This window comes from Ambystoma mexicanum, chromosome 8, assembly GCF_040938575.1.
Source record: "Ambystoma mexicanum isolate Mex_15411 chromosome 8, UKY_AmexF1_1, whole genome shotgun sequence".
Lineage (NCBI taxonomy): Eukaryota > Metazoa > Chordata > Amphibia > Caudata > Ambystomatidae > Ambystoma > Ambystoma mexicanum.
In genome coordinates, this window is record NC_090929.1 from 1,254,858,766 (window position 1) to 1,254,884,674 (window position 25,909).

Sequence of the window (25,909 nt, forward strand, 5' to 3'; positions counted from 1 at the left end):
TTAAATTCTTTACCTACCTGTTGGGTTGGCCGCATCTTTCGTCTAATATTGTCTTTAGCCTTCTGCACCCACCTTTTCGAATTGTTAACCAAAGACTTGACTGCAGCTACAAGAACATTTGACTCTGGCACAGGCCTATTGACTCTGGCTAAATTTGTTAGAACTACCTTCTCTAGATTGCTTCTCAACTAGAAATGTGTTGGTGAACCTACTTCTTATAACCAACTTTTCCTTCCCACTTTTAAAACTTATGAAGTGCCATTTTGCTCGGATTTCATTTAAGTATTCTCTATGCTAAAGTACTGCCTTGCCTAAACTTGTTCACAAACTTATTGGGAAGTGCTGCTAAGGTGCCTAAGAAGTTATTTCTGTATAACTTGTACTTTCCCCTCCCTTGTGAGAAATTGCTAGAGTGCCATTTGTGTTGGGTTTTCACTGTGCCATTTTGCTCAGTTTTCACTATTGCTCAAACTTGTATACAATTTAACTTGGGAGTTGTGTATACTTTTGACTGATTTTAACTTGCTTTATTAACTGTGATTAATATGTTGAACTAGAAGTGTGTAAAATAAATATATTCTTTTTAATACAAAGCTTTGGCCAGTGTTTCCTTGTACCATAGTGCTGTAGTCCTATTGTGTAAACCCTGAATACTGCTCACATCCCTCTTGAGATGAGTCTGACTGCTTAGCCACAGGGTCCAACTAAATCTTTGTGGTACGGACTGATACCAAAGGGGATTTATTGCTCATACCTGTAGTCTTAATCTTCTGTAGTGCTCCCTAAGGGAACTGCACAGGATTCTGCCTAATAGGACCTTAACCTGGTTTTAAAGTTTTTAATGTGTGCCCCCTTTGAACCCTTGCACACTTGTCCATTAAGGTTGTTAACATTGAAAACAGCTTTCCTGATTGCTTTAACCTCTGCAAGAAGAGTGAGCGAATTGAAGGCACTGTCTTCCGGGCCACCCTACACTGTGTTCCACAGGGACAGAGTTTTTTTGAGGGATAAACCCTTGTTCTTGCCTAAAGCTGTGTCTGATTTCCATTTAAATCAGAAAATTATTCTGCCCACATTCTACCCTCCACCTCACCCCAGTAAGGACGAGGAAAGATTACATAGACTGGATCCAAGAAGAGCTCTAAGCTTTTACATTTCTAGGCTTTCCAAGCTTAGAGTGGATAATCAACTTTTCATTGGCTACACCAGAAGGAAATTGGGTCAATCGGTTTCAAAACAAACAATATCACGTTGGATTGTGCTTTGCATTTCAGAATGCTACAGATTGGCGGGCAAAGACACACCAGAAGGCTTAAGGGCCCATTCCACCAGAGGCATAGCCTCTTCCACAGCCCTTCAAAGAGGTGTTCCCATAAAATCTATTTGTGAAGCAGCAACTTGGTCATCGTAGCACACGTTTTCCAAATTCTATAGTCTGGATGCTTCCCAGTCTAAAGAGCTTGCTTTCGGTAAGGCAGTGCTTTATTGGTCCATATAATAATATTAAAAATCTACTCCCTCCTCCAGAGAGTTTTCTATACTGCTTTGGGAGTCTATCTAAAATGAGGAATACTTTGGAGGATACAATCCATTCGAAGAACAAGTTACTCACCAACTGGTAACGTTCTTTTGACTGGATGTTCCTCCAAAGTATTCTTCATCGCCTCCAGTCCTACCCCTCTGTAGATTTTCTAGGTTATTGCCACTTCAACTCTCGCAAGGCTGACACTGGACTACCTGCACTATCCATACAACAACGCAAGAGAGGGAAAAATGGAACTGAGGCCAACGGGCGCTGCGCGTACTCCTTGTATACCCGATGACGTCACCCTAAACAGAGTTCTTTGAGGGACCTCGACTTGACGACATTGACGCACGGTGCCCTTTGCCGAGGGAAATATTTTTCCGAAGCAGCTGAAGCTGGTTGGAATACATCTAAGATGAGGAATACGTTGGCAGAACATCCAGTCGAAAGAACGTTGCCAGTTGGTAAGTAACTTGTTCTCGCATCTTAATTGTTAAATCTCACTTTTGAAAACAATTTTAAAAAAAGAGATCCCAGAAGCTTTGTTGCAATGTATTGCCCACATGTTGTAGAAAAAAGTTTTTAAATGTGACGGCAGCAAAATGTCTCTGAAGTTTTATCAGCATTCCTATGCTAATAATAAGCTTGCTCACATTATTTTAAATCGCCACCTGCATACTCGGATGCTTTTCTGTTTCATGTGTAATGATCCTCTTCAGGGTACTTCGCTTTATTTATTTTATAAGCTAATGAAGTTAAAAACCAGGAATATATTTCTTGCTTGATTTCCCATAGTGAGGATCCTGGGTACGGTCTTAAGTATAGTTGGAAAAGTATTGCTAAACCTCATATTGCTATATAATGTGTATCTACTTTATACGTACAGACATGGCAAAATGCTGATATCAATGGAAAATTCAAACTTCCAATGAGGAATGAGTTTATTCCAACAAATTTTGAAATTTTGTCATTGGAAAAGGATGCGTCACCTTATCCTATTCTCATCAAGGTATGACATATTGAATTCTTTTAATTAATTTGTTCTCACTATTATAACACTGCATATTTTTCTTTTAACATATTAGTTAAACTATTGTATTTAAGCATAGCACACATTTGTTTCAGTGCACATGTGTTAAGATAGGCCTAATCAATTATCCGATATAGCTGAGTGATGCATTTCTTTTTAGAAATGCATTGTTTGGTACTTTAAAAAAACCTTTTATTTGCAAAATAAGGTTAATAGATTGAAGAATCCTTGCTAGAGCATGTATTATGAATATCTTTTTGTAATGGAAGCAATGCTATTCCTTGGCGTGAACTGACTTTTGAGTCAAATAAATGATCTTCATAGTAATTCTCAACTTAATTGGGAGTTTAGAACAGTAGTATGTGTGTGACATGGTCTGCTTGCTTTTCTTTAGTCTTCAACTTGTTGTCCGTTTTGTATATGTTAGGCCCACAAACCATATCGAAAGAATCTATCTTCATGCATCAAAGTTTTGAGGGCTCTTGCCCAGGCAAACTGGTGAATGTGAATTCCAGAGGGCTTCTAGACATTACATCAGGTACACCCACTCAGAATCTCATTGTGAAGTACTTGCAGTAACCCTACATAGTCTTTTAAATGCACTTACACCTGCACCCTTTTACTCCTTGTGGACTTGCACTTGCTCTTACGCACACACAAACATAAACACTGACCATTAAATACACACACAAAAGCATACCCGGTTGTACACTTAGGAAATATCGCCCTCTGCCTTTTGGTCAATATCAAGGCCACAGGATCTCTCCCACCTGATCACCAAGCTCCCTGGTCTACCCTTGCCTTGGCAATAGGTTGGGGTCAAGGGTGTTGCCTGTCCAATGGCTCCTTGTGTAGCTGGTGCCGGGACCCCTTAACTGACCTGAAAGATGGACAAGATCTTCAATGTGTGGTGTAGGGGCCATATTATTGGGCATCTTTTTACTTATGATCTAGTTGTGATATTCAATTACTCAGTTGATTATAAGTAGAATATACTTATTCCAGTTGATATACCACAGTTTCATTCGTTCTTAGACATATTTCTGAGGTTGAGCTCTATGTATCCTTACTGCGCTCTGCTATTTAGCTAACATTTAGCTCTATACATCTCACTGTTATCTAGTGCACACTGTTTATTGTCTCTTTCACTGTATTGCTTTGTCGATTCATCCATGATTGGAGGGCCTTATCATTGTGTCCTGTCTCTTGCCTAATGGAAGCACTCATGGCAGGATTCATTCTTGTTGTATGTTATGATCTCAATGTGGTAATTTACAGTGGAAGCATTAGACCCCTTCAGGGAATTGTTTTGCTACGTTGGCCTACCAGTTAGTGCCACTTTGTCATCTTGGTAGTGGCCATATAACCTTGCAGTGTTTTACAATTTCTGATCCATGAATCTTCTACCACTAAATAATGCAATGTATTGTATGTCACACCTTGCTCGCTCTCATCACCTACAGGCATATTGAGGATTGGCTCCTTTATAATACTAATGCTTCAGTTTAACATTAACAGTAGCATCTTGTACTTTTTAAGGGTTTCTCTAGTACCCCTCTCCAGGCTAATGCAGAAGCTCACCCTTTAAGACAAATGCCCACAGGGAAGGCAATACATTAGGTCCAGTTTATGCACTGTGGCGCTCCACTGGTTTAACTTTGTTCAAAGGGTCATTAAGCGTCCCCAAGTACTTTAGTTATCCGGTTACGTTCCAAGAAGATCTTCAGGAGATAATAGATTGTTATTATCCTACCTTGCAGATCTTATTCACTTGTTGCAAGCCGCTTTTTATCTAGCTAATGTTACCCTATTATGGCAGAGAAGTAACTGGCTACTACAGGAATCCCTGTGAGCAGATTTATCAGAATTCACAGATAGACGACGTCACATTATTTTCAAAATTTGACTCAAGAAGACGGATTGGACCAAAATAAATTCCTTCAAACAGTACAAAAAACCAGAACCAAGCTTATTTCTTTGAAAGGATTGTGCAGTTTTGATCTTTATTCAGGGATCCCGATGATTCTGAAAAAGCACAGAAGGGCTGTAGTGTCAGTATTCGTAATGGGGCTGCTGCACAAAATCGCAAAACGTATTGTGGTGAACCAGGAGGAGTGCTCAGACTACAATCGGTCATGGTGTAGATTTGATTTATTCAAATAAAAAGGAAAATGCTCTTATCACTATGAGGAAAGTTCCCTGCCTTCTAAAACAAAACTAAGGGTGCTTGTCAAAAATGCATTCCAGAGTCCAAATTCTTAGTTACTAACTGGCCCTACCACTTTAGAAAAACCTAACTAAAAAGAAAAGGAGGTTTTCACAGTAGCCTCAGAATGGGCCTCAGCCTGACCAGGCTCTTAGAGACAGTCTTCATAGGTGGTTTGTGTGTTAAACTGACAAACCTTTCAACGCACACGCACACACACGAACACACACATATAAACACATGTTTTTCAACAGTTTACCACTGGTTAAATCCCTCCAGGATCACTTTGAATATACTTGGTTTATTCCACCTTTATGGCGCTGTTACTCCCCAAAGTCTTGTGGCTGTTGGGTACGATTGTTGGTTCTCAGTCCAATTGATCACATATATTGTTTGGCTTCCTCTGCCTTGCTACAAAGCACACTTATCACTTCCATCCCTTGTTTGACAGGTCGTGTGTCCATACTTATATGGTGTATGGCTTCTCCAGTCTTCATATAATGTGTTCATCTTCGTACACTAGGATTTACTTGGGTTGCATGCTCGTTCCCCTCTTCGCTGTGCTTGCAGTTTCTCCATCCTTGATATGCAGGATTTGCAATTCTCACATTCTGTTTTACCTGGGTCTTGTCTGGTTTCCGATCGTCTCATATCGTGAACGGCTTTAACAGTCTCTGACCCCACATTGTTCAGCCTTCACTAGCGTCTTCACGTTTGGAGCTTTCGTTTCTCAGTCTGTTCTCAACTTTTAGTTACCGGCACTCGCTGTGTGCCGCTGTAGGACTCTGTATCCTTTCGTTCTCTTGGTCTCAGCATCGGTTGCTAGGCATCCATCCCACCATGGTTCACCACTGTTGTAACACCAGGGAAGAATGTTTGCTTTCTGTCTGTGCTCTGTTCCTGACTGGAGCCTCTTGCTCGGTCAGCATTCCCGCTTCGTACCCTCCAGCTAGCGGGTCTCGCACCGGCTACGCCACTGCAGGCTTCGCCTAGCTTCACATCTCCAGGACGTGTCCACAGAAGCTTGCCTATGCATATCGTTGGTTCTCCTCCCTCCTACGCCATGCGCAACTCGCACTGAGGTTTTTCTCCATTCACAGCTCTTGCTGTGTTGAATTACGTCCTCGCAATCAAGATGCGTGTCCTCCTTCCTTGACGGTGGCTGAAACTCTGCAATAGCTGAAGCCAAGAGGGTGAAAGGAGGATCACTGGTATTCGTAATTAAAATCTGAGAACAGTTATTTCAAGTCCTTAGTAGGTGTACAATGAAGTCCGTTCAAGGAGGTCCTCATTTTACTGGGAGTCCTTGTCCCAGAGGGGGGGGGAGCACTCCCAGTGAGGTCCCACTTGCCCAGATCGCTAGTGATTTTCTTGCAGAGCTTGTTCAACTCTCTAGCCACACAGGGGTTGGCTCCCCTCTGGCGAGAAGGGACAAATTGTCCAAATTCGTCACAGCACTAAAGGGCAACTTCTAGGTTGAGAAGGAAAGGGCGTAACTGAAGTACTGTTAAAATGCTCAGCATTTTTGTGAAAAATCAGGAAGACAGAAGGAAAGCATTGAAACCAGACTTGTGGCTGTACAGATTAAACATCTGCAGCCTTCACAAGTGAGGATAGGATGTAGGGCAGGTCCAGTCCCTAGGGGACAAGGGAAGTCCAGCGGAAGAGCAAATCCTGCTAATATGGCACAACTTCAGACACAGTTGCCCAATTTATATAATGATCAGTGTCATTATTCTAAGGAGTTTGGCCATTGCAATTTGGAATGTCCAAATGGTTGTCTGTCATCCTCCAGCCCCTTTTCACAATTGCTTCCACTGGTACCCCTTTCAATCCTACAATAGGATAGTCGGAGGGATAGAAACATCATTGTACTATTTATTTTGCATAATTATCTGCAGCTTGTGTGGAATGCTTTGTTAGCGAGGACAAATTTCTCTTTATATGGTTGATACTAGAGCGTCACAACTATGAAAGCTTTTGAATTTCCATATAGAACACTTACTCTGGGTCCTGTTTCTGAGCAAATTGCTTTTCTGCTTAGTCGTTCTATGCTGTGTGAACCTTTTGAGTTGGGTGTGCTATGCAGAATGGGTTACTATTTGTCGCCTGAGGGTATCTATTTGGATATCACTATGCCTAGAGAAGTTGAATTTCTAATGGATTCCTTCTTCCCACAGATTTCTAATCAATGAAATCTTCTCTGCAGTGCTGCTGATTTTTGGACACTTTGCTGCCACCAGGGGGCAAAGGGCAGCTCTGCTAGACACCTCTACGTGCCCCGCGCTGGACATGTCAGGGCCAGGATATATTGATATTACACACACTGTGACCTCCGTTACTTTTTTCTGTGCGCTATACATGTTTCAAGTATACAAGACAAGGTTCAAACATAAGAATGCCCAACCACGCAAAGCCTCTGGTTTTAATCCTTGGGTGGATTGCAGTCTGGAGATGTCTGTGTTGGATACCAATTTCATCTGTTTGTACTGTGTGGGACACAAGCATGACGTCAATGATTGCAGGTCATGCCAATCCATACATCGTAAGGCTCTCCGAGACTGGGCGGCTTAACTCTTCACCTACCTCCACAAGGCGTCTGGTGAAAGCACGTGGTCTCGGTCGAGGTCGGGTGGTGCGCAGAGCACCTATCCGAGGACAGGGTCTCCTGTAATGAAAGCCAAGATGAAGGAGCACTGCATGGCGTCTCTCTCCCCCAGTGGTTCTTCTCGTCATAGTTTGTCCCCTAGGAAGACGCGTCATTGCTCCAAAGACTCAATGTAAACAGCATCTCGGGTACTGTTTCTCACCCATTCCTCCACCATGGAGAATTGGGAAAATCTCTGTTTGAAGATGCTTGACATCTTTACCAAGGCCCTGGTGCTTCAACAGGACCTACCCGGTTGATGCACACCGGCACGATACCCGAGGAGGAACAATCCCGCAGGCCTATGGGCTCAGACCTGGGCCCCATCGGCAACAATGACTGCCGTTGTGAACGGGCACTGCTTTAAGGCACTCTGGCCTCACACAGGTCCTACCCTAATCTTCGGCATAGTAGATGCTGAGGACAAGTGAGCCCCCTCAGGAATAAACCCTGCCACCAAAGGGGGCCATTTATAACAGAAATATGCCAAATCTATTACGAAGAAGGGAAACCTACAACTTTTGCAATTAACCTTTGGGCTCCAGGGAGAAGTGTGATTTCCTGGAAGAATTTTACAGGGCAGGTGAGGACATTCAAGTGCCAGCCTCATAGCTTCAGGAGACCAGCAGTCTTGACACCTTCCCTGAACTGGATAATTCCAGCACCAACTCCGGGTAGACCTTGGACATCCTTTCAGAGGTTGACAAAGATTGCTGATAACTTTGGGGTCATCAGTACCATCTAGACAAAGTACATTTTGAATTGACAGGCATTCTGGGTGAAGGACCTAAAAAGGAGATTGTGCTTCCATTTAATGGAAGTTTCGGTATTAGTAGTGTGGGAAAGGTTTTCCTCTACACCTGCTATTGACAGAGAGCTGGGAAAGCATCGCCCAGCTCTTGCTGATCCAACTTGAAGAAATATACCTTTTCTTCTCTCCCATTGGAAAGAGAAAGTAATAGGCTGCACATGTGGGGGAAAAAGGTGTTCGCCTTGGGCAGCCTTGCTCTCTGAGCAGCAAATGCCTCCTGCACCCTGGCAAAGTGCTCTTCCAGCGTTTGGTCAGCGAGACTGAAAAAAACCCTAAAGGGGATACGAGAGAATGTTTCTGGCAATGGTACAGGGTTGCAGAGAGGCTTCCTGCCAGATCCTTTAGTCAGGTTGCACCTTGAGACACATTGTGTATAGACGCATTATACATACCCAATAAATAAAGGGTTCGTCACAGCTGTCTGTTGGATACTCCATGTCCATGAGTACTGTGGTTCAACATCAATCATTGATGAGGGCATCAGGCTTTGCACAGGATGTATTGGCAACATTTTTGACTCTGCCCTTTGTTGGGGAAAATCTTTTTGGGCCCAAGGGCAATGCCCTTCAACAGTTCCAGTTCTCAAAGGTGGTGGCCAAGTCTTTGGGGTTGGCAGTACAGCAACCCTGTGCCATCCAAGAGTGTTACGATTTTTCTCCCCTCTACCTCCTATGCCCCCATGGAAGAGGTCAGGTGGCACTTGGGAAGACTACAGGGCTGTTGCTTGACACAAGAATTTCCCTGTCCGACATGGGAATGGTCCTATACCAAATCCAATGCTTGGGCCTTAAAGGTCAGGTCGTTAAGCAGGCTCACTGCCTCCCTTTCATTCTCCTTCTTCCAGGCCACTTCCCTCATTTCACCAGCTCGCCTCCAGACCCCATCCTCTTGGAGCAGGTCTGTCGGCTTCTCATGAAGAAGGCAATAAAACAGGTGCTGTGTTCAGAATGAGGCAGTGGGTGGAATTCAACTTATTTTTTTGTGCAGAAGAAAGACCGATTTGTATCCGATTCTGGATGTGAGGCTTCTGAATTTTAATTTTCAGAAGGACACATTCAAGATGGTAACTGTACCCCAGATCCTCTAAGCCCTCGATCTACAGGACTGGTCGATGTCACTGGACCTTCAGGATGCCTACTTCCACATGCCCATTCATCTCCTGCACAAGAGGTACCAACATCACTACCATTTCAGAGTCCTGCCATATGGTCTTTCTTCGGCACCCAGGGTTTTCACCAAGCTACTGGCAGTAGTATCGGCTCGCCTCAGGAGGGAGGGAATTAAAGTGTTTACCTACCTGGACAACTGGCTGATCCAAGCTTGCTCCCCAGACTAGTTGTCGGCACATCTGTTATGCATGTGAAGCCTGTTGCACAGCTATTCCATGAATTTACAAAAGTCCCATTCTTTGCTGTGCCAGTCCCTTTGCTTTATCAGGGTGGTCTTGATCACTCTCCTTGGCAGGGCATTCCCGCCCGAGAACAGTTTGACGAACAACTCTCTGGTCAATGTTCCCCAGGCCCAAGGATCAGTTCCTAACTCAGCCTTTCTGTGCTTGTTGGACCTCAATGCTGCCGGCATTCTCGTTGGTCTGGTAGCCTCGCTGTGCATCGGGTCTCCTTAGTGACTCCTTCATTGCCAGTGGCCTTGATTTCAGGGTCACATGTCGGATTTCCTGCAAGTGTAGACCTGAGGTGATCTAGACCTTACGTGGTAGTCTCTGAGAGACAACCTACTGAAATGTGTTTAGTTTACCCTGGCCACAGGTGACTGTGCTCACTGATGTATCCCCGACCAGTTGGGACGCTAATCTGCCAGATCTGGAGAAGAGCAGACTCTGGTCCCCCTCAGAGTCTCAGGAGCACATCAACTTGCTGGAGCGGAGAGCAATCGGGCTGGTCCTGGATGCCTTCCTCTCCTCCGTCAAGGACAAGACACAGCTGTTCCTGATGGACAACACAGCAGCCATGCACTACCTCAACCAGCAAGATGATATGGGGTCCTTGCCGCTATGCAGAGAAGCAAAGCGACAGTGGTTCCAGGCTATGAAAAATGGTGTTTCTCTAAGGCGGCTGCCCATCTTGCCGGAAGAGAGAGTGTCACGTCTGATGACTTGAGCAGTCAGACTTCGGCCTCCCCCGAGTGAGAGCTTGGTCGGGAAGTTTTCTCCTGCTGGGGGAACTCCTCAATTAGATCTCTTCGCTTCCACTGTGAAGAGGAAGTGCAAATTGTTCTGTTCCAGGGAATTTCCTCTACCGAGTGCTCTGGGATGCACTGACAGTCGAGTGGATGTTCGACCTACTTTATGCTTTCCTGCCAACCCCGGTCATTATGCTGATTCTCCGGAGGCTGCACCGGTTTGGTCCACGTTGATACTGATCGCTCTGGACTGGGCCTGGACATGACTATCTGCCCGCTTTGGCATCTTCTGAAGAGGACGGACCTCCTCTCCCACTCAGAGCGGAGGGTCCTGCACCCAAGCATCCACAGACTCAACCTTCATTCTTGGCTGCTGAAAGGCTAAGGTATAGGGAGTGGGATTGGTGGAAGAATTGTCTGGGCATGCTCATATATCTGCTAGATGGCCCGCCAGCAAGTCCATTTATGTCTGCAAGTGGCAGAGGTATTCAGCTTTTTGTCCCGGGTGAGGGATCTAGACCCTTTTACTTGTTCCACCTACTTTTCTTTTTTTTTTTTTGAATTTCTTTGGTCTCTGGCCCAGACGGGTCTCCAAATTGGTACAGTAATGGGTGTTATGAATCCTACAGACTTCTAACTAAACCCCTGCCTAAAGTCTCCTCACAGGTGGTCCGGGAAAGGCAGACTTTCTGATCCTGACCTCAGGGTGGCGTTTTGTGGGAGGGTCACATGGGAGAAAAAAATAGCCCAGTTGAGTAAGAGGAATCGGTGGGGTGAAACGCTGTATTTGTCTTCCTCGAGGGAGGCCATCTACTCAATGCCAAAGTATATAATGGCTTGTCGTCATCTTTTTGTTCCAAAAGTTGAACATATTAATGTGGGTAAAAACCATCATAAACCCTTGAGTATTAAGATAAATAACCCTTCTCAAACCCTGGAGATTTCGAGAGCTAGAAGCTCCCCTAACTCCCAAAGGTACAGTGAAAGGAAGTCTGTGAATGACAACAATTCAAACGTTGAAGATCCTTTTCCCGCAATACAGTATTTTGATTGATCCTTATAATGTATTTATTTTATTTTATATTTATTTGTATTTTTAAAAGGGCACAAGCAGCTCTGGGGCATCGTGGCGCTGTTACAGATTGCTTAGCTTACATAGATAACGAACAGTAGGACATAATGTGAGAACAGATGCCAGAGCTAGATGCAAGAAAGGAGGATACATGGGGCTGTTGCTAGGGTTACAAGGAAACAACAGCATGTATACACAGGTTGGTTAATGACATTTAGGTGAACAGTAGGGTTTTTAGTATTTTGCAGAAGGTCGAGTAGGAACTTTAGTTTCTTAGTGTGGTGGGTAGGGCATTCTATTTTTTTGGTGCGAGGTGTTGAAAACTGGATCCTCCTGCTTTAGATCTTTTAAACGTGGGTACACAGATCTGATTGAAGGGATGGGTTCTGGTGGGTCTGTTGGAGGAGTGGAGTGTGACCCTTTCGGATAGGTGGGGCATCTAATGAGAGGCATCTGTGTGTGATTGCCATGGATTTGAATAGTATGCGTTCCTTAACCGGTAGCCAGTGGGCATCTTTCCTGGCTTGAGAGATGTGTTCCTTTTTGGGAATGCTCATGGCTGCCCTAAGGGCATTGTTTTGGGTAGCTTGAAGTTTATTCAGGTTTTTTGCAGAGGTACCTAGGAATAGGGCATTGCAGTAGTACAGTTTGGTACCTACTGTGGCTCTGGCGATGGATAGGCAGTACTTGGTGGAGAGAAAGGGCTTAACTGCATTGATTACTTTAGTGTAAGTACGGCCGAGGAATCTATGGCATTTACCTGGCGAGATATGGATAGTGAGGAGTCTAAATAGACACCTAAGGTTTTAACAGTCGAAGAGACTGGAATGGTGGAGTTGTCAATGTTGAAGGTTTTATATTGCATTGGGAGCTTATTGAGAGTTTCGCTGGTGCCTACTAGGAGGATCTCTGTTTTGTCTCTGTTTAGGCAAAGGCCGTTGGCGGCCATCCAGGTCTGGATGGCTGAGTAGATTTTGGTTAGGGCTGCCACATCTTCTTCATAGGTCCCAGTTAGTGGGAGTAGTACCTGCGTGTTGTCAGCGTAGTTGGTGTAAGCTATGTTGCGACAGTCAAGGTCATTGAAGAGCGGGAGGGTGAATATATTGTAGAGTGTTGGGGCAGTGCATGAGCCCTGAGGGACACCACAGTGGATGGTGGTGGGGGCGGCAGATGCAGTGTCCGAGAAGACTTTCATGAGTCTTCCTTTTAGGATGGAAGCCACCCAGGCGATGGCTTCTGGCGAGAAATATGCTTCATTTTTTAGATGCATGCCTAGGATGTCATGGTTGACAAGGTCAAAGGCCTTTTAATAATAATATGATGGGGAATAGAAATGAGTTTGAGACCGAAAATTAAGTTAGAAAAATGTACTTTTTCATTAGGTGCTTAAAGTCCCATAATTCATGAAGTACTGGGATGAAGGACAGGACTAAAGAGGAACAAAACTGTAGAAGTGCTCAGCTTGTTAGTGGAACCCACACCTGAGGGAGTTTGGGAGGCTTAATAGTCCCCCTCAAGTACAGGCCATGAGAAGCAGAGTGAGCAGAGAGAGCTATGTGAGCAGTAGAAGCAGAACCTGGAGGAGGGAGAAGACGGCAGGACCACTGTTGAAGAAAACAGTAGCCTGTCCTGAGAGTCTTTGCCTCCAGAAGCCTTAATGGCCAGCGATCACGCTGTCAATCTGGAAAAGTGAATACCCTTCATTTGAATGACAGACGTAACTTGATGGCCGTAGGTCAACCGTTTTATGCACCGAATTATAGAAATATAGACTGCTATGCTTGACCAACAAGCGGCCATTTTAAACGTAGCAAGAATCGCCATTTTGCTTGTTAACCATTGCTCATTGCTTTGTCTAAAACTGCTTTGCAGCTTGCAATTCTTGCGGATTCTGCTTACTCTGCTCAACTGTTAACATTGTTGTCTGAATATGAAAGGGCAAGGTCGCTTGACTGAGGAGTTCTTTGAAAACTCCTCATGAGTAGCCCAGAAAGGAATGCCCACGCTCCCTCTCAGTAGCCTTGAGGGAGAGCTGCAGGGCATTTAATCACTTCACAGCTGCCAGCCAGTCTTGTACGATGGTAGAATATGTTAGAATAAAACAGCTAAAGGCTTGAATTATGCTCTTCCTACAGCCCCCCCTCGCAAAACCCTGTAGAGCGTGTCTGCTCCCAGGACACGAATAGCACCTCATAGATAGCAAAGCATGGAATGTGGCTCTTCCCCCGTGTGCAGTTTTCTTCCAAGAACAGAACCACTGTGTTCTGTTCAACAACTAAAAGATGCCTCCACACTTTCTAAATTGCACATTGTTACTAGAATAGACATCGAAAGTGTCATAATTGTCATACCCGTCGGAAATGTCCATCGTCATCCCGAGTTCAAAGGAGGGTGTTAAACATGACATAGCTGATTGTATGATATGCATTTTGTATATATGGAACTGATGTACGTAATTCGCTCTCTTGCATCCCTCGAGCTCTAGGAAACCCACGTCGCGGGGCGCGAGACCAGAATTGGCCAATTGGGACTATGTTTGCTTGCAATAAACCCTAGCATTGGGAATTTGAACCTCGTGTCTGGTGCATCTTTTCGTGTCTGGTTATTGCCTTGTTTCCATATCACGAGGGACCCATAGGGGCCCCTTTCAATGCTGCAGGAAGTTTGAAAGAGGGAAGCTTACCCTCTGAAAAGCTGTTTTGCAGAGGCTGCGCAGTGGGAAGTGGAAGTGTGGAAAGCTTTCTTCCCCACAAGGCTGTCTCCTGTAGCCGGCGAGCACCAGAGATCTTCTAGAGCAAAGGAAGCTCCTTCTACAAGTGGCGCAGGTGGTGGTGAACCAAAAGCAGCAGATTTCCAGGTTCTGAGGAGCCACTGAAGCGGAGTACCTGTGAGCAGCGAGGGAATCGGACGCGCACGCATTACTTGGTGAGCTGATAGTGACCCCGGAGCGCTCTGTGATCGCTTGCATGCTTGATATTTGCTCAATAGGTAACTGTAACTGTGATTGAGTTAGCATGCTGTTTTGTATTCAACAGCAGGACCTAGTTAGGTCTTGGCCATCACTCAAAATTTGGTCGCATTGCTTAACTCTTTTCAGCACTAAATTGATATCTGTTGCGCAATTTTGTAAACTTCTAGATTTGAAGTTCCTTCTGGTCACCTCGAATGCTGCACTGTGGTCTGACTTTATAAACTGATTGAGCACTCCTTGCAGCCCGTGGTGTGTTATGGGAGTATGCTGTAGGGTGGGAAAAGCTACATTTCCCAGCTGCCCAAGCGGATTTTGCCCAAATCCAGGCACACCACGGCTAAGCTGGTCTTCGCCGGTCATTGTTTGGCCGTTGACACCAAAAAACTTCATAACCTTTGGAAGCAGACGCAGTCAGTGCTCCAACTATAACAATCGGTTATGGGTTTTCCTCCAGACCTCTTATTGTTTCTAGCAGATCAGAAAGCGGCGAGACTTGCCTTTGTTGATAAATATCTTGCTTTGAAATTAGACTCTGCCTACCCCAGACCCTACCAACATCCGGGCGGGGGGAGGGAAGGACTCTGACCCTCAAGTGATATCTCCCATTACACAAGTGTCAATTGATTCAAACATACCTGATATGGAGGTCTGTACACCACCTTTGAATGCAAGATGTGACCTCTTTTCTCCCTGATAAGTCCCATGAAATTTGTAGGCCACAAAGTGTGCAGGAAAAACTTCTATATCGGGCTGTCCCCAGAGCCTGGTTGTTGGCCGGGAGATGAAAATGGCTCTGTTGAACACAAGATCCTTAAATAAACCCGCATTATATATACATGATCAATTTATCTCCCACGATCTAGACATTTTCTGTCTGAAACTTGGTTAACGGATGCAAGTGGTCCAACCATCGATCTGGCAGTTCCAAAAGGATATTTTATCATTTCTTAAAATTGCTCCATGGGACGTGGAGGAGGGGAGGCTGTGATTGCATAAAACGCTTTCAGTTCTTCGACAGCATGAGTACTTGTAAGGACTGTGAGGTTTTACTTTTAAAAATCACCCCCTCTGCGTGTAGTTGTATCATTCTGATTATCGTGTACCGGCTCCCATAAGACATGACCAACTTTAATGAAGACCTACTGCAAATCATAAAATCTATTAACCCTTTAAGTGCCAAGGACGAGGTATCTCGTCCTTGGGATTACCTCCCAGTGCCAAGGACGAGATAGCTCGTCCTTGGCACTTAAGGGGTTAATGAAGGAGAAAATGTTAGGCTTTGCATGGTGAAATACTGAAATCACCAAAAAAGGCCTTGGCACTGGGGGGGGAGACACCCATGGCAGTTTAACAGGCCAAACTGTTTTAAGTTAGTAATGGGGGACTTAAATCGATGGCTCCATAATCCCAGAGATACAGAAGCCAGCTCATTAGAAGAAGCACTCCTGGACCTGGGATGTAAAGTGGAAAATAACGAACCCACTGCCATCTCCGGAAACATCATTGATTGGGTGATCTCTAGGAATCTTGACGTAACCATGAAAAGCACCACCCCATGCATATGGTCTGACCATTGAATTGTGGAGTTTACCATCTGCCTAAAAGAAATACCAAAAATTCCTACGAACCAGACTATGACCGTGTACTATCGCAACTTTAAGAAGGTGACATCCCTCCATCTCAAGAGCCATTTACAGGAAATTGTTATCTAAAAACAGCCTAGACAGCCCGGAGACACTGGTAGAAACCTACACTATCCTGACCAAGGCACTGCACAAAGTTGCCCTGTAGTAAGGAAAATAGTGAGGGAAAACGAGAATCAGAATAAATGGTTTTCAAACGACCTATCAAACCTGAAACAGAAGAGAAGCGCAGAGCGTGCATGGCTAAAACTCCCATCAGCCCCAAACAGAGACACATGGAAGGCTTTGGAAGCAGACTATAAAGCCAAAATAGTTACAGCGAAAAGGGACTTATTTAACAAGGAGATTAGAGGAGCTGAGAACAATACTAAGAAGCTTTCAATCTCTGTATTCAAACTCTATGTAGCCTTCTGGGCTCACATGGTGTCACACTTTCCAACTATGCAGACGATACCCAGCTGATGCTAGAAATTAGCGGGAAACTACAACACTGACAATAGGACGTTCATCAGTGGGGTGATAGAGCAATGTATGAATGAAAACTGACTGTACCTCAATGGAGCATAAACGGAACTATTATTGTTTGGTATACCATGGGCAAGAGCTAAGCTAGAGAAGGAATATCAACAATTTCTCATCAAAGAGAGTCCCATAGTCATAGCAGAAAAAGTGTTGACTTTCAGGTTTTTTTTTTTATTTTTTTAAACGCCTCCCTTATCACTGAAACACAGACTAGTTACCTTGTAAAGAGACTAACTACTACCTAAAACTTCTTAGGAATATAAAATTCTTTATCTTGGAAGTAAATTGTGCCTCAATCGGTCGAGCCATTATTCTTTCACGGCTCGACTACTGCAACTCCCTTATCATTGGGGCCAGACAAAAATGCATCTACTGCCTGCAAAATCTTCAAAACAATGCAGTCCGGATTGTCAATTGTCAAGGGTACTCCTAGGCAAGAACATATATCATCAGGGAGGGAATCCCTACACTGGCTGCTTATTTCAGCCTGTGTTCATTTAACAACAGTCACACTAGTGCACAAGTACTTTATATGGAAAAGCACCAACATAAAAGTCCCACACATTCCTCTATAGCCCCAACTGTGACCCCTGGTCGGCTAACACTGGAACAATCAGATCTTAGGTTCAAAAAGGCCAGGGAACTTGGTAGAGCCTTCCCCACTAGGGCGGCCCATGTTTGGAGCTCACTTCCAAGCACGCTCTGCTTGGAAAAAAATGTAGAGATGTTTCGTGCTCAAATGAAAACCATCACCTTCAAATAAATTAATTTTGGCCAAACTCTGATAAAGTAGCTGTCTGTCTTTTCCATGTACGTCCTGTCCCTAATTGATGGTCTTCCGTGTATATGTTGGCTCCCAGATGCCTGTGGGTCACTGGCACAGTACAAATGAATGAATATAAAAATAATACAGGTGTTGTCAGAGTATAAAACACTTACCAATAACAATGTAAAATCCAAGGCAATTTAGAATGGCGAACTATCAAACTAGAGAAAACAGTATTTTTCAAAGCCAAATGACTGTCTTTAAGCATACAAGTTTGAGCATGCAGCAGCAAGATGGGACAATCATTTTAAAACATAATGCCGACCACCATTACCCAAGCCAAAATAAAGCAAAAGCATGGCAATTTAAAACCAATAGATATTGACAACGGCCGGAGCAGACTAATAAAAAGTTGAAAAGGTTGTAAAGCCTTTTGCTCAAATTAGATTTTTGTAATTTGTGTCACCGACTACTTTTTATATGGTCTGGATTGACCTGGGTCCTTTGAGTGCAGAAACCGTGGGAGGAACGCGCTCAAAGCACCCCGGTCAATTCAGACCATAAAAAAGTAGTCTGTGATACAAATTACAAAATGTATTAGAACAAAAGCCTCAGGGAGGCAGACAAACAGCAACGCGTTTCACACCGTAGGTGCTTGATCATACAATGATGCCTGCCCAGCCAGCCTCATCAAACACTCCGCACCTACCCTAGCCCCCTTCCTAACAGCCTTTATCAACTCCTCCTTCCAATCAGGCCATGTCCCATCAGGACTTAAGGAAGCGTGGGTACGCCCACTCCTCAAGAAACCTTCACTCGACCCAACCGTCCTGGGGAATTACAGGCCCATCATGACGGTACCATTCCTGCTCAAAATTTTGGACAAAAGCAGCCTACCTGCATGTCCAAAAGTTCCTAGAGGACAACCGTCTCCTCGGCCTGCGACAATCTGGGTTCCGCCCCCGACATGGCACTGAAATGGCCCTCCTAGACCTAAAGAACCAAATGGATGATTTCAGAGATGCAGGCAAACCTGCCTTCCTACTGCTCCTTGACCTTTCCGCAGCGTTCGATCTGGTTGACCACAATACCGTGTCACCACCTAGCCACCCAAGCCAACTTCTCCCCTAAAGCCTGCCAGTGGATCACTTCCTTTCTCCAAGAAAGGGCCATGAAGTCTTTTCTGAAGTTGCCGCCGCCACCCCTAGCCTCCTCACCTGCGGTGTCCCTCAGGGATCCTGTATCGCACCCACACTCTACAACCTCTTTACTAGGCCCCTGTTTAGTATCCTGGACTCTCTTGGTATCTCATATACCAACTATGCGGACGATACGCAGGTACTCATCCCACTCACGGGTGACTACCTAGCAGACACCAACACCCTCACCTCTATCTACTCTACCATCCAATCCTGGATGGCTGAGAACAGGCTCTGCCTCAATAGCGAAAAGACCGAACTCCTCATTGGGTCACCCTTCACTCTCGGTAACCTCAGAGAGCAGTACGCCTCCTTCACTATTGATAACATTCCAATCAAGGTCTCGAACCATGTTAAGACACTCGGAGTCTACCTTGACTCCGACCTGTCGATGGATAGACAGGTCAATGCTATCGCTGCACCCTCAGCCTACTATTCCAAAGTTCTCAACGCAGCCAGGCCCTTCTTGGCCCGTCAAAGTTGCCTCACGATTGCCAGGGCAATCATCGGGTCAAGACTAGACTACTGTAATGCCCTTCTCATGGGGACATCCAACAAAAACCTGGCCAAACTCCAGCTAGCCCAAAATAATGCACTAAGGGCAGCCACCGGCACCGCAAGAAGACACCATATCTCCGAAATCAGAAGGCAAGTACACTGGCACCCTGTCAAAGAGAGAATTGTCTTTAAAACTCTTGCTCTCACCCACAAATTCCTTCACGAACTTGCCCCCCCTTCCCCCCCCATCCCCCAATCCCCCCACTGGACTAACAGAATTACCAGGCACACCGCCACAAGACCTCTCAGATCCATTTATGCCAACTCAATTGTTACGCCTGCTACACGTAAAGTGCACGCTGGTGGCTCCAGCTTCCCCACCCAAGCAGCCACACACTGGAATGCTTTGCCACCTCACCTAAGACTCATTGAGTCCCACCTAGCCTTTCGTAAGGCTATCAAAACTAGATTCTTTGTCTAAATTGAATCGTTATCATCCACTGCATATATGCCTGCCAATCTGTAACGAAGAGCCCTCTTGGCACCTGTCTGTAATCTTAAATCTGCGTATCGTCTGCAACAGCGCCTCGATGCCTTTTGGGCTGCAAGTGCGCTTAACAAATGCAAATAAATAAATAAAACAATTACATTACGAGACACTGTCGAGGTTTGCAGGCTATGTCGAGCTTGGTCTCCGAAGATGGCAATGTGAAATGTTTTATTGTTAAAGTAATCGTATACATTTCTGAGGCTTGTGGAATCTGCTTAGATCACATGCTATGCATAGGCCGACATCTAGTGGAAGCTGCTGACTATTACAGTTGTTTTTGAAACTCGAAAAGGGACATCGACAGGGCATGCCAGTAATACTAACCGTAGTGTGACGCCCACTGTACCCATGGTCCTTCACGTGTCAAGGTCTCTCAGATTGTTTTTTTCCGCCATCGTGAGCGGAAGCATATCGCAGAGTTTCATTACGGCTAATTCCTTTTGCTAATGACAAATTAAAAATAGTATACTCTTTCTGTCCTTTTCCTTACCGGCTTCGATGAATTCATCAACGCAGAGGAAAAAGACAGCCATTGGACGAATTAAAGTTTCGACTGACCTTTTCGGCCTTGGAAAGCCCACCAGGTCTGGGCCTTTACAGTGGGGAGAGTGGGGGGAGGTCATTGTACAATGCATTTTTCCCTCATCCCCATTTTCGCCTGGCTGCCATTCCTCTTAAACACAGATGGAACACAATTTAAATGTTGCCTCACGTGCAATAAAGAATTCCCGTGGATCGACAAGCACCGTGTGTGCAACTTGTGTCTTTACCGTGATCACGACAAGGGGCATTGTCGAGCCTGCAAGCTCTTCAAACCAAAGGCTCTTAAAGACCGAAGAACCAAGGACTGGGCCCATCACGCAATGCAGGTCGAGGGAGCTTCCAGTGATGGCACTGTCAGTCTTCTTGGACAGTGTGGGTGACGGGGAACTGTCAGGTTCCCAAGTGCAGGCCCTGACGACAGGCCGGCGGCTCTTTTACAGGGACCATACCCAGCAGCGAAAGTACTTCCACTACCCCCACCACTAAACACACATCCCGGGGCAAGAAGTCAACGTCGTCGACCAAACGCCCAAGTACAGTGTCAAGGGGAAGGTCTACAGAATCCCTGTCCTTTGGGCACTCTAGTTCCCGATCGCCCCATAATAGCCCTGCCAGTCTAAAGACATAGAAGACTCTGTCCCTAAAACATCATCGACCGAACGTCGGCTGACTAGGCGGCGGTCCGCTCCATTGCCGAAAGTCGAAATAGTTCGCTTAAATCGTCGGTGGGGTCTAAAAACACTGGTTTATCCCTGTTAGTCAAAAAGCACATCCCTGAGAGCCTGCTAAAGTCTAAGCACTCCAAGAGTCCTAATCATAAAGATAAGTCTCATAAGGACAAGTCTACCCCTACCTCTAGGGAAACACACTCTGTCCTACAGGAGGAAGGTTGTTTGGCTGAAGCCATACAGAAAAAGGGCCAAACTACACACAAGAGCCATCCTAGACCTCTAGGACTAGTCTCTACCTCTCAGTACCCTTGTGTCATTCCCAGCTAATTCCAATGGACTGCGTAAGACGTAGACTGGGTCATGACTTGAATGACCTTTATGGCCAATTTCTTTGAAAAAAAACCTCAAACTTACCAGAACAGGCTTACCGGAATTTTCAGGTTACACCTCCTACTACTGAGGCTTCTAGCTTCCAGCCCCCAGATTCTAGCTCCCAGCCTCCAGCTAAAAGAGCTTGTCCTGAGTCACTACCAGTATTCAGTACAGTCCAACCAGTTGATCTGGCTGATGTCCATACAGACACTGAAGGTGATAATGAAGAATACCAGCAATCGGATCAGCATTATGATGATGAGGAGGCAGAGTTGTATACCCTGGCCTCACCAATTCATCAGGACTCACCAGCGGCTGATTCGCCAGTGGATAGCCTCTCCATAATGACATGTTAATCAAGGCAGATAAGAACTTTGGTATCCAGACACAAGAAACTCGCTAGACAAAGACATTCTGTGTCGATATTTTGGGAGACCAGAAGACTGCCACCCAATTTATACCAATTTTACAGTCTGTTCAAAGAAGGATTCAACCTTTCCCAACCAGACACGGGCAGTAAACCCGCAGGTAGAGAAACGTTTCTGCCCAGCGCCGTCTGACTAACTCTATATCAGGTGCCAGCTTAAGCTGGATTCGCTCGTAGTTACTGCTAACCGTAAAAGGGCAGGAACACCACTAGCCTCTTCTGAGGCACCCCCAGACAAGGAGAGCAAGAAGCTCTATACTATGGGGAGGAAGGTAGCATCGTTGGCAGCTTTTCAAACTAGAATCGCCAACAGTTCTACACAGTTGGCAAGCTATAATTGGCACAAATGGGACGAAATAACTACCCTTCTAGCTTCTGCTCCTGAACCTCTAAAGTCTCAACTAGCCCTGGTAGCAGCGGACAGCAAAGCAACTTCATTCTGCATTCTTAAAAATAACCTCAACACGGCAGATAATGCGGGCAGAATTATCACTGAAGGGACCATTATCAAGCGCCATGCTTAGCTACGCCAGTATGGCTTTAAGCTTGAGACCCAGGCTACGTTACTTAACATGCCAGTTGAACCAACAGTCTTATTCAGCAAAGCTGTGGAGGACACCCTAAAGTCTGCCAAGGAGGAATACGACACCCTGAAGTCTCTAGGCCAACTGGCGAACAAACCATCTGGCCAGAGGTGCGGGAGCAATTTCTGCTGTTTTCGTGGCGAACATTCCCAGAGAGGTTCCTGTTATGGACAGGGTCACAATTCTTCCTAGAATAACAACCAGGGCCAAGCTTCACAAGGTTACCAAAGAGGCCAGCGCTGATCCCGCGGCTGGGGAGATCCTCCACATCATCCAAAAACCATCAAACCATCCCCCGCGCCAGAGAAAATCAACCAAGGAAGAACAGCTCATCCTTCTAGAAAAGGTCAAAGCGCTGCTTCTCAAGGACGTCATAGAGACCGTGCCGTCCAACGAGGTAAACCAGGGTATTTATTCAACCTACTTCCTTGTGCCAAAGAAAGATCTATGCGTCCAGTGTTACTTACGCACTTGCAAACACTTCAGTAAAACCACAAAAATTCTGCATGACAACGCTACAAGAAGTAATCCCCCTGCTAAAGCGGGGAGAAACATGGCAACACTGGATATGAAAGATGCTTATTTTCATATTTCAATGTTCCCAGCGCACGGAAAATGCTTGCGTTTCAATATGGCAAACCAGAACTGCTAATTCAAGGTGCTACCCTTCGGAATAGCGTCAGCTCCAAGGGTGTTCACCCAAGGTACTGGCAGTGGCGGCAGCACACCTACACAGGGAGGCAATCCCAGTGTACCCCTACCTGGACGACTGGCTGATCACGTGGGAAACACACCATATTTGTAAACAGATATGCAAAGAACCATAAACCTTCACTTCCAATTGGGCTTCTCAATAAAAGAGAAAAAGTCGAGCCTTGTACCAAGCACAACAAAACAGTTCATCTGAGGTGTCCTAGACGCATAAGCAAGCTTGGCATTTCCATCCATGGAAAGAGTACAAATCTTTCTATGGCAAATACCCCAGTATCAAGCCGGTTGCTAGATAAGCGTATGCAAAGCGATGAGTTTGCTAGGCATGATGGTGTTGTACATATTCCTGGTCCTGCATGCACGCCTGTGCATGCGGCCCATGTAGGAGTGGTTGGCGAAACAATGGTCTCAGGCAAGCGGTCAGTGGGACGATCTAGTGGTTGTTTCACCAACTCTAGTACAAAACGTAGGCTGGTGGACAAGGGAAAACCTGTTAAAGGGAAAACCTTTCCACGATCGGGAAGCGCAAGCGATTGTTACAACAGGCGCATCACTCTCCGGGTGGGGTCACATTACCTTCACCACACAGCACATGGTCTGTGGACTCTCATCACGGCACAGAAACACATCAACCTACTGGAACTCCTGGCAGTATTCAAAGCGCTTCAAGCATTCAAAAGTTCAGTTGACAAACAAGGCGGTTGTGATCCTAACAGACAGCACCAGTGCAATGTCCTATGAAAACAAACAAGGGGGCACACACACCCTCCAAATCTGTCAAAGGTGGCACAGAAAATATGGAGATGGGCACTGAGACTGGGGATGTTCCTATCCGCCCAACATGTTTCAGGCGCACTCTAGCAGACTCTCTAAGCAGTGATCCCCTACCAGAGGAACATGAGTGGCAACTAGACTCAAGTGTTGTAGACCACATCTTCGCTCAGTGGGGTTATCCCATGCTGGTCTTGTTTGCTATAGGAGAAAACAAGCAATGCCCAGACTTCGCGTCCAGGTTCCCCCAACCAGGCTTCAAGGGGGACGCCCTATGGATGAACTGGTCAGGGAGATTTGCTTACGCTCCCCCCCCCCCCCACCCCCCAGACTCACATAATGAGCAGGGTAGTGAACGAGATTCACAGAGAACAAATGATGCTCATCCTAGTTGCTCCCATGTGGGCAAGACAGCCATGGTATCCACATCTGTGCAAACTGCCGATGTGCGATCCTATCAAACTCCCGTATCAGACGAACCTATTGACCCAACACGGGGGGGGGGGGGGGACAACAGTGCTGTCATGGTCACGAAGTCAGGGGCACATGCATGCAGTGGGTCGCATGCACTGGAGACCTGGCTGGACACTGTCCTGGCGCCAAACATCCATTTAACACCAAAAAGCTTTTATTATGGACATAGCACTTCAGATGCATTAACCTTGAACATTCCATCCATTAAGCAGCCCCAAGTGTATTCTTGGGTATGGATGCTAATGGATTGCCTTCGCCCATGCACACTCTCTAGGAGTGGCAGGGTGTGGCTGGTAAGCCGGCCCTAATGGGCGTGCCCACTGTCTCAGCTATGTAAGCTGCCCCGATCCTCAAGACAGACGCTTTGCGTTATTCTGCACTTGCAAGCAGCGTAACGGTCACCGTCGCCTGAGGTCAGACTTACCTTTGAAGATACTGCTTCCTGGACATCTTGCTTCCTGCCAGCATAATTACGAACTGGGGGAAGCTGTTCTTACCTGTACATCTCTTCGGCGAACCAAGTATTCATCTTTACACTTTCCAGAACGCCAAAATCTTCATCTTGGCACCGCAGCACGACACGCTCCATCGTCGACAGCAGCGCCTGCAAGGAAAAACAGAGAAGACGAGGTTAGACATCGAAAACAGTCAGTTTAAGGTTGCGCTTTGCCATACTTCGCGCTTTTCCTTAAACCATCACTTACCTGCTATTGAACATTGTGGTAGCATCCATCTTCCATCCTGCCGCGTCTCACAGCTGCATTGAGGCCGCATTTCCATCTTAGGGAAGAAAACAGAAGAGAGACATTATTGCGGGCATAAATAGGAGCAACATATAAAGACATTAAACAGGACGAACACCATCACAAGAGCTCAAGAAAGACTTACCAATCATAAGGAGAAGCATAGTCGCAGCTGGACTGGACTAATCCTTATCATGGATCAGTGAAGGAACTAGATCCCATTTGACGCGCCCCTGCCAGAATTAGCAGGATGAAGAGGTTATCTTCCATAATTCACAGGTGAGCTTTATGGGCCGGCGTATGCTCACAGAATCCATACTTTGGGTGAACGGTTCGAGAGGTACAACAATCACAGATTGGCACACTCGCACAGTTCTCTCCACGCAGTAGCTGTATCACCACGTACCACCGCTCAAAGCTTTTCTACTGAGGGAGAGGCCTGAAGGGGGTGATTCAAGTTCAGGGAGGGCTGCAACCATGCCTCAACGCCTCCGCAGAGACCAGGTGAGTGTAACAAGTACACCCTCAACACCACACAATGAACCTGGCAGCTTGGCTCCTGAGGTCATAGAGTTCGGACACCTTAATCTGCCACAACGGTTTATGGATATCCTCAAGGAGTCTCGCAAATCAAACACCAGAAACTGTTATTTCGACCACTGGAGGATATTCGTAATTTGGTGCCAGTCTAAACAAACCCCTTAAAATGTACTCCATCCCACATTCTAAATTATATTCTCCACTTGTTAGACTCGGGGTTAGTATTCAACTCCATAAAGGTCCACCTGGCGGCTTTATCAGCGTACAAAACCTCTCGGAGTAAGATAAAATGGTGGAAAATTCCAGTCATTAAGGCATTCATGGAGGGGGTAAAGAGACTCCATCCTCCGATTTCTAACCCACTGCCAGGCTGGGCTCTCAATGTTGTACTCGCTAAGCTCATGGGGCCCCCATTTGAGCCTATGCATAAGTCAAGTCTTAAACACCTGACCTACAAGACTGCTGTCTTAGTGGCGATTACTTCCATAAGAAGA

General features: G+C 45.7%; 1 protein-coding gene across 3 annotated transcripts in view; it reads left to right on the top strand.

Annotated features, from left to right (window-relative positions):
- IDE (insulin degrading enzyme) overlaps positions 1–25,909 on the top strand; it is a 2,084,778-nt gene that overhangs the window by 1,074,769 nt on the left and 984,100 nt on the right. For all 3 annotated transcript variants that reach the window (XM_069611370.1, XM_069611369.1, XM_069611371.1), the window contains one exon: positions 2,412–2,534. In XM_069611370.1, coding sequence (XP_069467471.1) covers positions 2,412–2,534 — 123 coding nt within the window. The remainder of the gene's footprint in view (positions 1–2,411; positions 2,535–25,909) is intronic.